General features: G+C 51.4%; 1 protein-coding gene across 1 annotated transcript in view; it reads right to left on the bottom strand.

Annotated features, from left to right (window-relative positions):
• Positions 1–5769, bottom strand: part of SPNS3 (SPNS lysolipid transporter 3, sphingosine-1-phosphate (putative)) — a gene marked incomplete at its 5' end in the record, with an annotated part of 48972 nt that extends 43203 nt beyond the window's left edge. The window contains 2 exons of the mRNA XM_079797868.1: positions 1970–2035; positions 5562–5769. Coding sequence (XP_079653994.1) covers positions 1970–2035; positions 5562–5769 — 274 coding nt within the window. The remainder of the gene's footprint in view (positions 1–1969; positions 2036–5561) is intronic.
• Between the last annotated feature and the right edge of the window lie 6364 nt (positions 5770–12133).

Below are 12133 nucleotides of genomic sequence, written 5' to 3'. Positions count from 1 at the left end.
GTCACTGGAGACACACTTGGCCATCAGGCCTCCAGTCCACTGCCCTCTCCATCCATACACCTTCTGGGGCTGTTTCTGCAGAGATGACCCTGCTCTTCACCCACTCCCAAACACACACTCACATATCCACATCTTCACATTCTCTTCTCTCTCTCTCTCACTCTCTCTCTCTCTCTCTCTCTCTCTCTCTCTCTCTCCCTCCCTCCCTCTCTTTCATACACACACACACGCACACACTATTTCCTCCACAGCATCTCACTTATCAGGGGCCTTGTAGTAATGATCCTATTCACCATGATAAGAACCAGAAAAGGGAAATGTTGACTCTACCATTATCTGTTTAATCTAGAAGTTTGAGGGCATTGAGTGGAGATGATCTCGCTTTAGCTACAATTATGAAGGAAGACCAGCCCCAGCTGGCGGCCTGAGACAGGAGCAACTGGGAGAGCCATGGTCTGAAGCAGGGCTCTGCTAACGCTTCTGCTTGGTGCCTCCTGGAGAAGTTTATAGAATTATGCACCCCTGCACGCGTTTTCCGCTGACATTTAAAACACTTTCATCATAAGTTTAAATAGTTGTAAATGATGTGATTTCCAGCATTGCCGTATTTTTTTAACTATATTTTCACCCAAATCCTCGAGGCTGCAGATCGAGTTCATTCACTTTATGAGAAATGCCTGCCAGAGAGTCTAATGAGCAAAACCAGACCTTATTTGCCAAACCAACAGGACAAATCAGACTGGTTGTCCGTAAGAAAGACATTAAAATGTTGGCTTCATTTTTTATCGAAATAAATGTGCCGACACCCATCCCCGAGACAACCTTCTCACTTCTGAATTCTAAATCATAGATAAATAGCAGACTGTCACGCCAGCGAGACAGCGAGATGAGGCTTGGCGTCTGGCCATGGATTTGTGGCCTGGAGACAACATCCCCAGGGGGTTCTACTGACTGCTCTGCTCCCAGCCCCTCCCCAGCCAAAGCCACGCACCCCGAGGAGGCCCTCTGTCTGGACCCTGGAGGTTTTGACACCCTCAGGCAGGGCACCTTGGTAAGACTCAGAAAGGGGAGAGGGGTCCTTTCCTGCTGAAACGGTGGGTGGGTGATGGTTAACTCGGAGGGGAGAGAGGGGAGAGCCAGAGGCTGCTCTCAGGCAGGTCCTCTGTAGAAGAGACAGCCACGGGCTTGAGGACCTATAAATGGGTTTTCTCAAGGCGCTGCTCCGGTAGCTCCTGAAAGTTTTTATGTCTCCCCAGGGGTCCCCGCACCCCAGTCTGAGAGCCTTGTTCTAAAATGCGGATATGGTGGACTGTTAGGAGGAGGAACCACGCATGTGCTGGTTACTGGCCAGGTGTATTCACACATGTGTGTCCTATGTTATGTACACACATTTGGGGGGTGCATGTGCAGGCACGCATGACCCCAACTGCCCCCTCCTTGGAATGGGACACGTGGCTGCTCCCTGATGCTGGACTGCAGGCGCCTGTAGGCCCAGACCCTCTCTGAGGCCGTGTGTGGGGGTGGGGGTCTTTGTCTGTCTGTCTGTCTGTCTGTCTGTCTGTCTGTCTGTCTGTGTGTCCCGGTGACCAGATTTTTCAGGTCCATGAGAGGAAAGCCGGCGTCAGGAGTTCTCAGCCCCTGCCAGGCTCCGGTACCCAGCGGGGCTGAACCAACATGAAGGGTGAGTGACCAACTCCACAGCCACAACGGGAGCTCGGGAGCCCTTTCCAGCCCCGCGCCCTGCTCTTTGGGCAGCACCCCACTCAGACCCGAGGGCCGGCTGCTCAAGCACGAGTCTCAGCCCGCGCCATCGCCTCTGCTACCGAGCTGTCCCTCTCACCCACCGCCCTCCGCAGTGCCCTCCTCTGCCGGGGACTGAGCTATGGCTGGGCACAGAGCAGGACCCGCCAGAGAACCCCAGCCCGGCCCCAGCCCCGGCCCCAGCCCCGGGCCAGGACTCCCTCCTTACCCGTCTGAAGCAAACCAGCACTGCTGTCACTGATGCGGAAAAACTTCTGTACATCCAGCAGCACTCCTGCGGACAGACGAACAGCGCTCAGGACATGGGAAGTAGCCCACGGGCCTCTACAGGCAACTGCCCCACATTGGGAAAGGGCCACAGCTGAAAGACAGCACAGGGCGTACCCCAGGCCCACTGTTCTTTCCCCCGTCTCCTACACGTAATACATCCACACGCACACACGCGCACACACACATACATACACACACACACAAGCAGGCACAGAGAGACGTGTGCACGTCAAACACATGCAGAAACATGCATCCCAAAGGCTCCGACTTATGCAGACACATTCACACACAGCATGCACTCCCAGACATAGGCACATAGTAATACAGACACACAGACATGCAGGTCCACATACATACAAACAGGAATTCCCAGAGAAATATATTCACAGAGACACAGATACACATACACAGAGGAGCCTGTGCTCACAGACACACATGCACATACACACTGAGATGTACACATAAAGACACACCCACAGGCATGCACGCGTGTGCACATGTGCAGGGCTGCCATTCACATCACAGCCAGAGGGACTGGCGGCTGCCTGCTGCTGCCCAGTGCACAGCCATCCACTTGGGCCACAGTGTAACGGAAGTCCCTGGGATTGCGCATAGCAGCCCCGCTCACGTACAAACCCCAGATATTCACAGACATCCATCTACATCCAAAGACATGTGTGCCGTGGCCTGCACATGCGCACACCCAAGCATGTTCTTCCAGAGGCGTGAGCACACAGGCATGAGAGTGCACGTGAACACTTCAGAGATAGATCTGACCTTGGCCCCAACTCCCTGAGGGTGGCAGGCTCCTCCTCTGCACTAGCCAGGTCTCTCAAGCCCCTCTGAGACCTTGCTAGGCCGTGGGCGGTGCAGTGGGCCCTCAGCCTATTGCAGAGAGAGGAATCGGGCCCCCTGACACCAGGCTCTGTTCCCTGAAGTCCCTCAGCCTTTTGGTGAATTTTAGGAAGTCGGGGTCCTTGGCACCCGAGTATCTGAGCGGTAGGGTTCTGGCCCTGTCATGATGAGGAACAATCATTACTTTCACTGAATTATGAGATGCATGAGGGCCAGACCCTGAGCTGGACACTTGCAGTATTTTGCCAAGAAGTGGGGACTATCTTTGTCCCCACAACACAGTTGAGGAGACAGAGGCTCCAGCCAGCCATGCTTGCACAGCTGGAAACGGGAGAGCTGGAACTAGAATCCCAGCCAGAGGCGGTCCGCCCTCCCACCCAGAGTCACAGAAGGGGAGCAGAACCACCCCCCTCCAATGGGGCCCTGCAGAAATGCCCACGGGGTGGGGGGAGGAGGAGAAAGCCCCCCATCCACACCTCCGAGACCTGTCAGCAGGTGAAGAAAGAGCAAAGAATCAGAGAAGCGAAGTAAGATTTATGTTCAGACTTTTACTCCAGGGCCAATTGTCACAGCATCTAGGCATACCAACCTATATGCCTTTTCCTTCCCTTTTAATATTTTTAACTACATGAATAAAACAGAATCATTGGAAAGAATAAATAGACAAGCAGATAAGCAACGTAAATGGCTAAATAAAAATTCTCTCTGACCACACTCATCTCCCATGTTTAGGGACGAGGTCTCACCCCGGGTTTGGTCCGATCCTGGGCTCCTCCCAGCCCTGTGGTGCTCTGGGGCTTGGGCGCAGCCTCATTTTTTACCTTAAGCTGTCACTCTGGCCTCCCAAAGGGCTGCTTCCCACAGAGAACTCTAGTTGCTGGGATACTTGCCTGCCCCCTGCAGCCCCCACGCACTCGGCCTGGTTTCACTTCTCCAGGCCTCCTTCTTCCCAGTAACGTCTCAGGCCTCGCTTCTCACAGCAGAGGAAGTCCCAGCAGGGAAGGCCTCGGGCAGGCAGAACTCAGGGTCTGACCCCGCCAAAGGCATCTGGACACGTGGCCGTGAGAGCAGGGACCCCAGCCCGTGGGGCTCGAAGGGCTCTGCACCCATGATGGCCCTGCGGCCATCGGTGTCCTGCCCGTCCCTCCCTCCTCATGCCCTGGGCCCGCACTCCAGCTCAGGCCCCCTCGGCTTTGGCCTCACCCTTTGCAGTTGCCCCTGAATTGGCTTCCCTGCTTCACTCTGCTTCCATCGGGGCCTCAAATCTGATTGTAGTCCCCCCACGTAAAAACATTTTCCATGGCTTCCCGTTGCTTTAGCAGAAAGTCCGGGCTCCTGGCTTTGGCGCCGATAAAGCCCATGATCTAGCCCCAAGCCCCCTTTTAGAACAAGTTTCTGCTTTCTCCCCCTCACCCCACCTGATCAGAGCATCACTTCTGCCCCAGGTGCCCTGGCTCATCCTGACCCTCTCTCTCAATGCCCTTATCTCATTCCCCGCCTCGCCAATTTTCTGAGTCTTCAAGGCCCAAACAAATGCTCCCTCTCCTGTGGATTCTACCAGAACCCTCAGTCGTGGTCCTGGGGCCGCCCAGCTGATGCTCACCCCACTCTGCCTGTATTAGAGCTGCTTGCACATGTGTCTGTGACCCTCTGAGTTCATCAAAGACAGACCCTGGATCTGGGGCTTTCTGCAACCCCTGCGTCCCGTTCATCCCACAGCCTCTCTCTGATGTGCCACGCTGGTAACTGACCACTCAGTGTCCTGGTCTCAGGGATCCCAACCCCTCCAGGTGCCACCTCTGAGCTCCCAGGCTAGGTGGCACCTCCCTCATCTGGCTGCATCTCTCTACCTGGCAGGAGTCTTGATAATGAGCTTCTCCCTCTGCCCTATGAGATGGTCATTCTTTTTTTTTTTTTTTTAATATTTTTTAATTGAATTCAGAGAAGAAGGGAGAGGGAGATAGAAACATCAAGGATAGAGAGAATCATTGAATGTCTGAGTCTTGCACGTTCCCCACTGGGGACCAAGCCCACAGCCCAGGCATGTGCCCTTGACTGGAATCGAACCCGGGACCCTTCAGTCCACAGGCTGACACTCTATCCACTGAGCCAAACCAGCTAGGGCTAGAGATGGTCGTTCTTGTGTTCAAGAACTACGAGGTTGGCTTCCCCTCCCCTGGGTTCCCAAGCCCCACTCAGAGGGTCCTGCCCATAGTTGGTGCTCAGTCAATTTTGAATGAATCAGGGATAGAGAAAAGAAGGTTGAATTTTGAATGAATTAATTAATTAATGAATGAGTAAATGAGTGACAGAGGAGGTTGACTCCTGGGGCCTATAGGAAGGAAGGCAGATGTGCAGATGTGACGGAGCCTGCTGTCCCACAAATACCCAGCAAGCTTAGGGACCAGGCCAGGCTGCCCCGTCCTCCACCACCTCACCCCGCCATTCCACCCAGAACCTCCAGGCCTTGCCTGAAGGCCCAGGCCTGCTGTCCTCACCCACCCACCCACCCACCCACCTATGCACACACTCTTAATTTGGGGCTGGACTGGGAAACTAGGTTGGCATGGCCAGGGGTGAAGACAGCAGGGATATGACGCGTCACAGGAAGAAAGCTTGCAGGCCAGCCAGTGGGCAGATGGGCAGGGCTGCCCGGGACGCCTGTCCTTCCTCACCTGCGATGATGAACCAGTTCATGTAGTTGAGGAGGTTGATGTAGCAGAGCACCGCCGCAGCCACATACGCTCTCCAGCGGGGCAGGCTCCAGGGGGCAGGCGTGGGGGGAGGAGGACGCTGACCTGAGCCAGAGGCCCCTGAGTGCCCGCCTGACCCAGGGGACCTCTGAGGCCCCTCTGGCCCCGGCTCCTGGAGCTCCGCAGACATGCCCCACACCTTGCTGGCCCGCAGCTCCTGTCCCAGGAGGCATACAGCTCTGCACCAAGTCACTTCCTGTGGGTTCCAGCCGCCCAACCTCAAAGCAGCTGCCCTAACTGTTTGAGCATCTTATCACAGGTTCCTGCTGAGCCCACCACAGCCTCGATGGTGAGATTTCACCATCCCCTGTCCCAGAGGCTGCTAGAGGGGAAGAGGGCTCCCGCCCCCATCCCCCACCCTGGGCGACTGAACGCCATGTCCCCGTTGATCTAGTCTGCGGCTGTGGTGGCTGCAGTGACTGCAGTGAGGAAGAGAAGCCTCACAGGACAGGAAATAAGATGAGACTCCTAGATGTGGGAGGATCTGGCTGCCCACACAAGAGATGTGAACCAGGGACTTGCATCCGGGTCAAATCAGGAAGAGTGGTGTTGGCCAGGTGAGCAGCATTGGACTGGACTTACGTGAAAGCAGCACCTACTCCTGAGTGATGCCCGCCTGGAGAGACAAGGATGGCAGACGGGTTGCCTGCGGGAAGACAGCCTGTGGGCAAAACTCATCAGTGGATAAAAAATCTAGGGGGAAATATTTTTAAACAATTTTTTTTCTTTTACACTTAATAGTCAATATTTGTTTCAGGTGTACAACCCAGTGATTAGACATTTATATAACTTACAAAATGATCACCCCAATAAATCTAGTACCCATCTGACACCATACATACTTATTACAATACTAGAGGCCCAGTGTATGAAATTTTTGCACAGGTAGGGTCCCTAGCGGCTGCTGGCTGCCGGCCGGGGCCTCCCTTCCCGAGGTTGGCCGGCCAGCCCCACCCCCTGGTCGAACTCCCGGTTGAACTCCTGGTCGAGGGGACAATTTGCATATTAGGCTTTTATTATATAGGATTTTTGACTATTTTCCCTATACTGAACTTTCCATCCCCATGACTGTTTCATAACTACTGATTTGTACTTCTTAATCCCTCCCCCTCTTTCATCTATCCTCCCACCGCCCCTCCCATGTGGCAACCAATGAGTTTGTTTCTGTTTCGTGTGTTCATTTATTTTGTTTCTTAGATTCCACTTATAAGTGAAATTACTTGGCATTTGTCTTTCTCTGTCTGACTTATTTCACTCAGCACACTACCCTCAAGGTTCATCTTGCAGATGGTAAGATTTTGTTCTTTTTTATGGCTGAGTCATATTCCATTGTATATCTGCACCACTTCTTGTGCAGGATCCTTCTTTATCTCTTGTTATATAACCTTTATTTTAAAATCTAATTTGCCTGGTATAAGTATTCCCCTGGCTTTGTTTATTTGTTAGTTTGTGCCCTTTTTCATGAAATATCTTTTTCCATCCCTTTACTTTTAGTCTGTGTGTGTCTTTCCATCTGAAATCTCTTATTGACAGCATATATAATAGTCTTGTTTCATTTATCCATTCAGCCACCCTATGTCTTTTGATTGAAGCATTTAATCCATTTGTACTTAAAGTAATTGTTGCCCTAACCAGTTTGGCTCAGTGGATAGAGTGTCGGCCTGCAGACTCAAGAGTCCCAGGTTCGATTCCGGTCAAGGGCATGTACCTTGGTTGCGGGCACATACCCAGTAGGGGGTGTGCAGGAGGCAGCTGATCAATGTTTCTTTCTCATCGATGTTTCTAACTCTCTATCCCTCTCCCTTCCTCTCTGTAAAAAATCAATAAAATATATTTTTTAAAAGTAATTGTTGATAGATATATAGTTATTGCCAATTTATTATTCATATTTTTATCTTTTTTTCTTCTCTATCCTAAAGAAGTATGTAACTTTTTTTTTTTTTTTTTTTTTTTTTTGTAATACTGGTTTGGTGGTGAAGAACTTTTAGCTTTTTCTTCTCTGGGAAGCTTTTATCTGTCCTTTGATTCTAAATGATAGCCTTCATGGGTAAAGTAATCTTGGTTGTAAGTCCTTGTTTTTTTGCCCATAATCAAAACTTTATTGAAAAACTAACACCAAAATAGGACATCACTGTTGTATAGTACATACATGAAGTACAAAATTAAATGAGATTGCATTATCTTGGTAGAGTAGCTAGAATTACTGAACTGATGAGGCTCTCAGTGATAGAACACCAATTCAGGACATTGTGTGGATCATTAGTGTAGGCTTCTTCAATGAGTCTAGCCTTCCTTCCTGGCGGCTGACATAACACTGTTGAACAACATACATAAAGAACCACCATCTGAGCATGGCTGAAAACCGTGATGATGTTGTAGCAACTCTTGGCTTGCTCTTGGCATGTCACTGGGAGGGATTGACCCTCAGGCTGATTGTTTGTGAGGCCTGGCCACGACTGTAGTGGAGGAACTGTTGTGCAGGGGCTGACCCCACGGAGTAGGATTTTCCTTAGCAGAATTCTGGTGCCTGCTGAGCCTGCCTTTGGATGTGTCATTTGGAGGTGGTTGGGTGATGCTCTTATGTGGTCTAAAGCTGGCCACCAGGTGTACTGGGGCCTCTTGGGGGTTGCAAGCCAAGGTCAGCTGCTGCTTGTGCCATGCCTAGGGCCACCTGGTATGAGTTACAAAGGGATCTGCAGATGGTTGCCACTTGTGCTGGGAAAGGCCAAGCTGTGAACTGAGGCCAGCTGCCACCAGTGCTGGCTTAGGGTTGCTTAGCAAGAATACGGGGCACACAGAGGCCAGATGCTACTGGTTTGGGGTTTGTAAACCTTTGTGAGGTTTTAGGAAAGTCCAAAACATGTGTCAAGACAGACTGTTAGTATGGAAAAGCCACTAGAAAGCTTAGGTGGGCCACAAGTTGGGTGGGGCAGGGTCTCATGGAATCACCAGGGCTGGGCAAATAGTGTTAGCCAGTTGATGGAGACTCAGATATGGCACCCACCTGCCAGCTCTGTGGGGGAAGGGCTCAGCAAAGGAACAATGGCTTCCGCCAGCATCTCTGTCTGGGAGAAAGCTGCCCCTCCAGCCCTTGCTCCAAAGCCTGACAATTCAGTCCCTCCCCATATGTTCCTGGCACCTTTCGAGCTGCTGTGCCAGTGCTAGAGTCCAGAGCGAGTCTGTGCATGGGCCCTTTAAGAGAAATGCCTGGGCCCTAGCCGGTTTGGCTCAGCGGATAGAGTGTTGGCCTGCGGACTGAAGGGTCCTGGGTTTGATTCCTGTCAAGGGCACATGCCCGGGTTGTGGGCTTGATCCCCAGTAGGGGGCGTGTGCAGGAGGCAGCCAATCCATAATTCTCTCTCATCATTGATGTTTCTGTCTCTCTCTCCCTCTCCTTTCCTCTTTGAAATCAATAAAAATATATTTTAAAACAAAACAAATACAAGAAAAACTTATGAGTTGGCCCATCATAATTCACTTGGCTACCTGCCTCTATAAACTGACTAATACAGAAGTTCATTTGAGATTATTTTTCATGGAGGCCCTTCCAGAGGGGATCCCAATCTAATTTAAATTTGTGTTTTTGTTTTTGTTGTGTTGTTTTTAACAAGAGAAATGTTCGGCCTTGCCAAATAAGAGGTGAGAGGAAATCACCCAGGAATCAGTCGTCAGAAATTCTCAGGAAGTCTTCTTTTGGCTGCAAGCTACAGCAGCAGACCCAACAGCAGCTGAGCAAGGACATTAATCATCTCGCAGGAGAAGTCGGGAAGCAGGAGGCTTCAGGATTGGTTAACGCGGAGGCACTATGACATCATCGAAGACTCCAGCATTTTCCACCTTTCCTTTCTGAACTCTTTAGTGCTGGCCTTTGACCGCTTATCTTTTAGGGCAGTGGTCGGCAAACTCATTAGTCAACAGAGCCAAATATCAACAGTACAACGACTGAAATTTCTTTTGAGAGCCGAAAACCGACTTCTGCGCATGGGCCACAACGTTTCAATTGCACTGTATGTGCGCGCCCGCCTGCACGTGGTATTTTGTGGAAGAGCCACACTCAAGGGGCCAAAGAGCCGCATGTGGCTCGCGAGCCGCAGTTTGCCGACCACTGTTTTAAGGCATAACAAATGCCCCCAAAAAACTTATAACTTTGAACAACAGTCATTTATTACCTCTTGTGGTTTCCGCGGGTCAGGAATTTGTGAGCAGCGTATTGGATGTGCTGCCTCAGACTATCTCATGGGGCTGCAGAGAGAGGTCAGCTGGGGCTGCAGTCATCTCTGGGCCTGAATGGGGCTGCAGGTCCATTCCCAAGGTGGCTCGCTCACATGGCTGGCAGGTGGGTGCTGGCTGTCGGTTCCTCTCCACAGGACTGCTTGAGTGTCCTCACAGTAAGGGATGCGTCCTTGAATGTTCCTACGGTATGGTGGCTTCCTCCCAAGGAAGCAATCCAGCAGGGACCAAGGCAGAAACGTCACCCCTGTCACGACCTAGCCTCCCCGGTCTGGATTCCGTTGTTGTAGTCTCTTGGTTGTAGTCCCTTGGTCAGCCCAGGCTCATGGTGGGAGGGACTACCCCAGGGCATGAACACCGGGCGGGGCGGCTCCCTGGAGAACGGCGTGCAGGCTGGCTAGGGCCTTCCTCCTAAGGCTTGTCATCTCACAGGTGAGAAGGAGGGAGATTTCTCCTGAAGTGTGTCCATGTGTCCTGATCAGGAGGAAGGTCTTTCCTAGAAATCCCCCTCAGCACTCACTGGCCAGGTCTGAATCATGTGTCCGCGCCCCAGCTGCGAGAGAAGCCGGAGGTGGACCCCCTCGGGAGGCTGCCTGTTAGTGAAGGGAAGCGCCGCTGGGTGAACACATGTTTCCAGAGATTGCTACCCACCTCAGTGCCTGAGAGGGTCGGCTGCCCTGCAAGAGTGGCCGAGCCACCACATTCCCAGGAAACGGGGTGTAATTTGAGCCTTTCTGTTTGGAAGGTTTATACAAGCTCCTGGTGTGGGTTACTGAGGAGGAAAGGAAAAGTTGAGGTTCTGGATGCATCTAGGAGGCCTCAGGTGCCAGAAACTGTCCTAACCCAGGGCCCCTGAAGCTAGGAGGCACCCTAGCTTGTGGAAAGTGTCCAGGAAGGAGCACTGCTGAACACGGGGAGCTGCAAGCGTGGGATCTCAAGGCTAGGGGGACTGGGTCGCAGAGTTTATAGCACGTTTTCAAAAAAGACACATCCTCCACCAGCAACTCCTAGGGACTAGGCTTCAATAGCGACATCATGTGGTCATAAGAAGTAACAGCAGTCATGAACCATTCCAGACGTGGTGTAAGCCCTCAGAGTTCCTGGATAATTCAGGGTGGTCTCAAGATCCTGGATTCCTGGCTAATAAGACACGAGCAGGCAGGAGCGATTAATTGGGAAAATAAGAGTTGTGACCATATTGTATACCACGTTGTGGAAACGACCGTATGACCATACAGGGTGGGGCAAAAGTAGGCTTACAGTTGTTCATATGGAAAATAATACAATAATCCTATATAATAAAGAGCTAATATGCAAATGGTCGTCACACCCTCGAACCCTTGCTTGCGCCCTCACCCCCTTGTGCCAGGGCCAGGGGACCTGAGGCTGCGCTCCCCTGCCTGGCGGGGCTTGACGGGGGACCTGAGGCCATGCCCCCAACCCCAGCACCGGTGCCGGGGGACTTGAAGTGGCGCCCCCCACCCTGCGGATCTTGACAGGGGTGGGGCTGGCAGGGTCTGGGTCTCGTGTGATTTCAAGGTGCACGTGGGTGGGCGGGGACTTGACTCTGGGTCCCGCAGTGCACTCCAGACTCTGACAGGAGGGAGATTTTCATATACATTTTACTAATTTTCTTTCATCTCTGACACTTCTATTATAGAGAAAGGGCAAAGAGCAACATTAAAATATTTCCTCTAATTAGTTCCCTTTTAATGTGCACGAATTTTGTGCACCGGGCCACTAGTTAATAAATAATAATACAAGAATAAACTCTGTGTTCCACATACTCACAACTGTAAACCTACTTCTGCCCCACCCTGTATTTATAGAGCTTCTGCACAGGGCAAAGTGTGGGAGGGTATATCCCAAAGGGTTTACAGTAGTACTTATCTCTGGATCACAGAATTATAGGTAATTCCTTGCATTTCTTTTCTTTTCTTTTTTAATTGGCAGTAATAATAATAGCAAATACCAACATAGCACTTCCCATGTGCTGAGGAAACTGAGGCACAGAGAGGCTCAATAACTGCTCCCTCTGGCTCTGAACACTGTGCTCCTACCCTCTTTCCAACAGGACCTTCCTGTCCTATTTGTGTGTACTAATTTCTCTGCAGTGCGCTTATGCAATAATAGAAATGAAGAAAAAGCAGTGGCATGTATAGTTTGTATCATCACACAAAATAATGATGCTACCAGACAAAACAAAAGAAGTATGACTGTGTGTCACACCTGTGGCTGCAGGGGTCAGGGCCGCCAGTGCCCAT

Source organism: Cnephaeus nilssonii (genome assembly GCF_951640355.1).
Source record: "Cnephaeus nilssonii genome assembly, chromosome: 19".
NCBI classification, from domain to species: domain Eukaryota; kingdom Metazoa; phylum Chordata; class Mammalia; order Chiroptera; family Vespertilionidae; genus Cnephaeus; species Cnephaeus nilssonii.
The sequence above is the reverse complement of the archived record's forward strand: the minus strand, read 5'-3'. Positions and strand labels throughout refer to the sequence as shown.